Below are 1,711 nucleotides of genomic sequence, written 5' to 3'. Positions count from 1 at the left end.
CCGGAACAGACTTGGGGGCAGCAAGTTAATCCCTAAGGGGTGTGACTGCTGAGGTCCCAGTGAGAGGGAAGGGGGCTTGCTCTCCTGCGAGGAGTGGGCGGTCTGGAGCCGGGGGAAGCAGGCGCCTTTCGCAGCCCTGCCCTTCTAAGATTCCCTTTACCACGGTGGTGCCGGGGAAAGCACACCCCTGGTCCCGAGGCTGAGCCCCGAGCTCTAAACTGTGAAGGAGCAGAACTGTGGAGAGCCTTCCATCTAAACCCCGTCCAGGTGAGGGCCAGGCGAGGCCGCCGTGGTCCTGGCTTCGTGGGCCAGGGAGAGGGCTCTGCTCCTCATTCCGCTCACGGGGGCCAAGGCTGACCTCCATCTCCTTCCCTCACCCCCTGTCTCCGAAGACCCTGGCAGCAGCAGTCTGGCCCAGTCGGTCATGTCCATGGTGTCCTCCCAGAGCCAGCACTCCCAAGTCAGCACCGACACAGTGTCCTCCATGTCCGGCTCCTACGTGGCCCCCGGCACTGAAGAGGAGGGAGAGGCTCTCCCTTATCCCCGGGCCGCCAGCAGGGGCCCCTCAGAGGACGGAGAGGTAAGGGAGGGCGTGGGGACGTCCCGGGTCGCTCGCTGGAAGGCTGCCAGGGACATCTGCAGGGCCCCTGCCGCGCTGGGCAGGAGAGCCACGGAAGCGAGGTCCTTCAGACCTGACCGTTTGGCTTCTGTCCCGAGGACGTGGCTCGGCTTTGCCGCCAGGCCGGGGGGTCGGAACAGCCGATGGTCTGGGCCTCGATCCTTGTTGCTCTTTCTCAGGTGATGCCAGTGACATCTCCCGACAGCAACTTTGTCGGCCTCGCTGAAGAGCAGGATGCAGAGGTAACACCAGTGGGGGACAGCCGTGTGTCCTCTTCATCGGAAGGACCGTTAGTGCTGGCTAGGGAGGCAGACAGGATGGGTTGTTCCCGAAGAAGCCTCCCGAGGCGGCCCGCTGGGATGGGTCAGGGGCGCGGTGTGGTGTTGGGGTTGGGGGAGAGCCACACTCTCCGGTCGTGGGCGATCCGATTCGCAGAGGACGCCGGGGTCAGTGTGACCCGCGTGGAGTGGGTTCTAGAGGGACTTCAGACCTTGAGAATTTGTTTGTCCTTCATTCGCTTAGTGAGTGTTTACACGGGGTGACCGTCGTAGGTGCTTCCTGGCACTGGGGGCCATAAGGACCCGGGTGACCTAGTTTCCACCTGCCCCTCGCCCTCAGTACCCATCGGGAGCCCCGTCCAGGGCGGGGACAGGACTCTAACTCAGCATGAGACCTGCCCTGACCAAGGTGTGGGAGGTCCGTGAGATGTCCAGGCCACACTGAGGATCCTAAGGGACTTCGGAAAATTTTACGATCTCGCCCTTTGCTTTCTCACTGGACACCGTGTATTTCCACCTTAGAAAACAATGAGCTAAACTATGACCGAGGCTCTTGCTGACATTTCTAGCGTTTGTCTGTAACGTGCCTGCGACCAGGCCCCTACAGGTCGGTCGTGCCTCTCCAAGCCCACCGCCTCGGCTCGGCCTCTCAGGCTCCCCAAACTTGACCTAGGCCCTGGCCTTAAACGCTCTCGGGAAGAGTGGCTCTGTCCTCAGCCCACAAGTGTACAGTTGACCGTCGAGAACAGCCCAGTTCCAATCCACGTTGCTCCAGGCTCAACCGTACTTTCGACCCACGGTTGGGACTAACTCC

At 62.0% G+C, this 1,711-nt stretch overlaps 1 protein-coding gene across 1 annotated transcript in view; it reads left to right on the top strand.

Annotated features, from left to right (window-relative positions):
- RNF157 (ring finger protein 157) overlaps positions 1 to 1,711 on the top strand; it is a 51,234-nt gene that overhangs the window by 41,281 nt on the left and 8,242 nt on the right. Inside the window, exons 13-15 of the mRNA XM_023531621.1 lie at positions 150 to 198; positions 273 to 580; positions 799 to 1,157. Coding sequence (XP_023387389.1) covers positions 150 to 198; positions 273 to 580; positions 799 to 1,157 — 716 coding nt within the window. The remainder of the gene's footprint in view (positions 1 to 149; positions 199 to 272; positions 581 to 798; positions 1,158 to 1,711) is intronic.

This window comes from Pteropus vampyrus, unplaced genomic scaffold, assembly GCF_000151845.1.
Source record: "Pteropus vampyrus isolate Shadow unplaced genomic scaffold, Pvam_2.0 Scaffold72, whole genome shotgun sequence".
In the NCBI taxonomy this organism is placed as follows: domain Eukaryota; kingdom Metazoa; phylum Chordata; class Mammalia; order Chiroptera; family Pteropodidae; genus Pteropus; species Pteropus vampyrus.
This window is presented reverse-complemented; position numbering and strand designations above follow the sequence as displayed.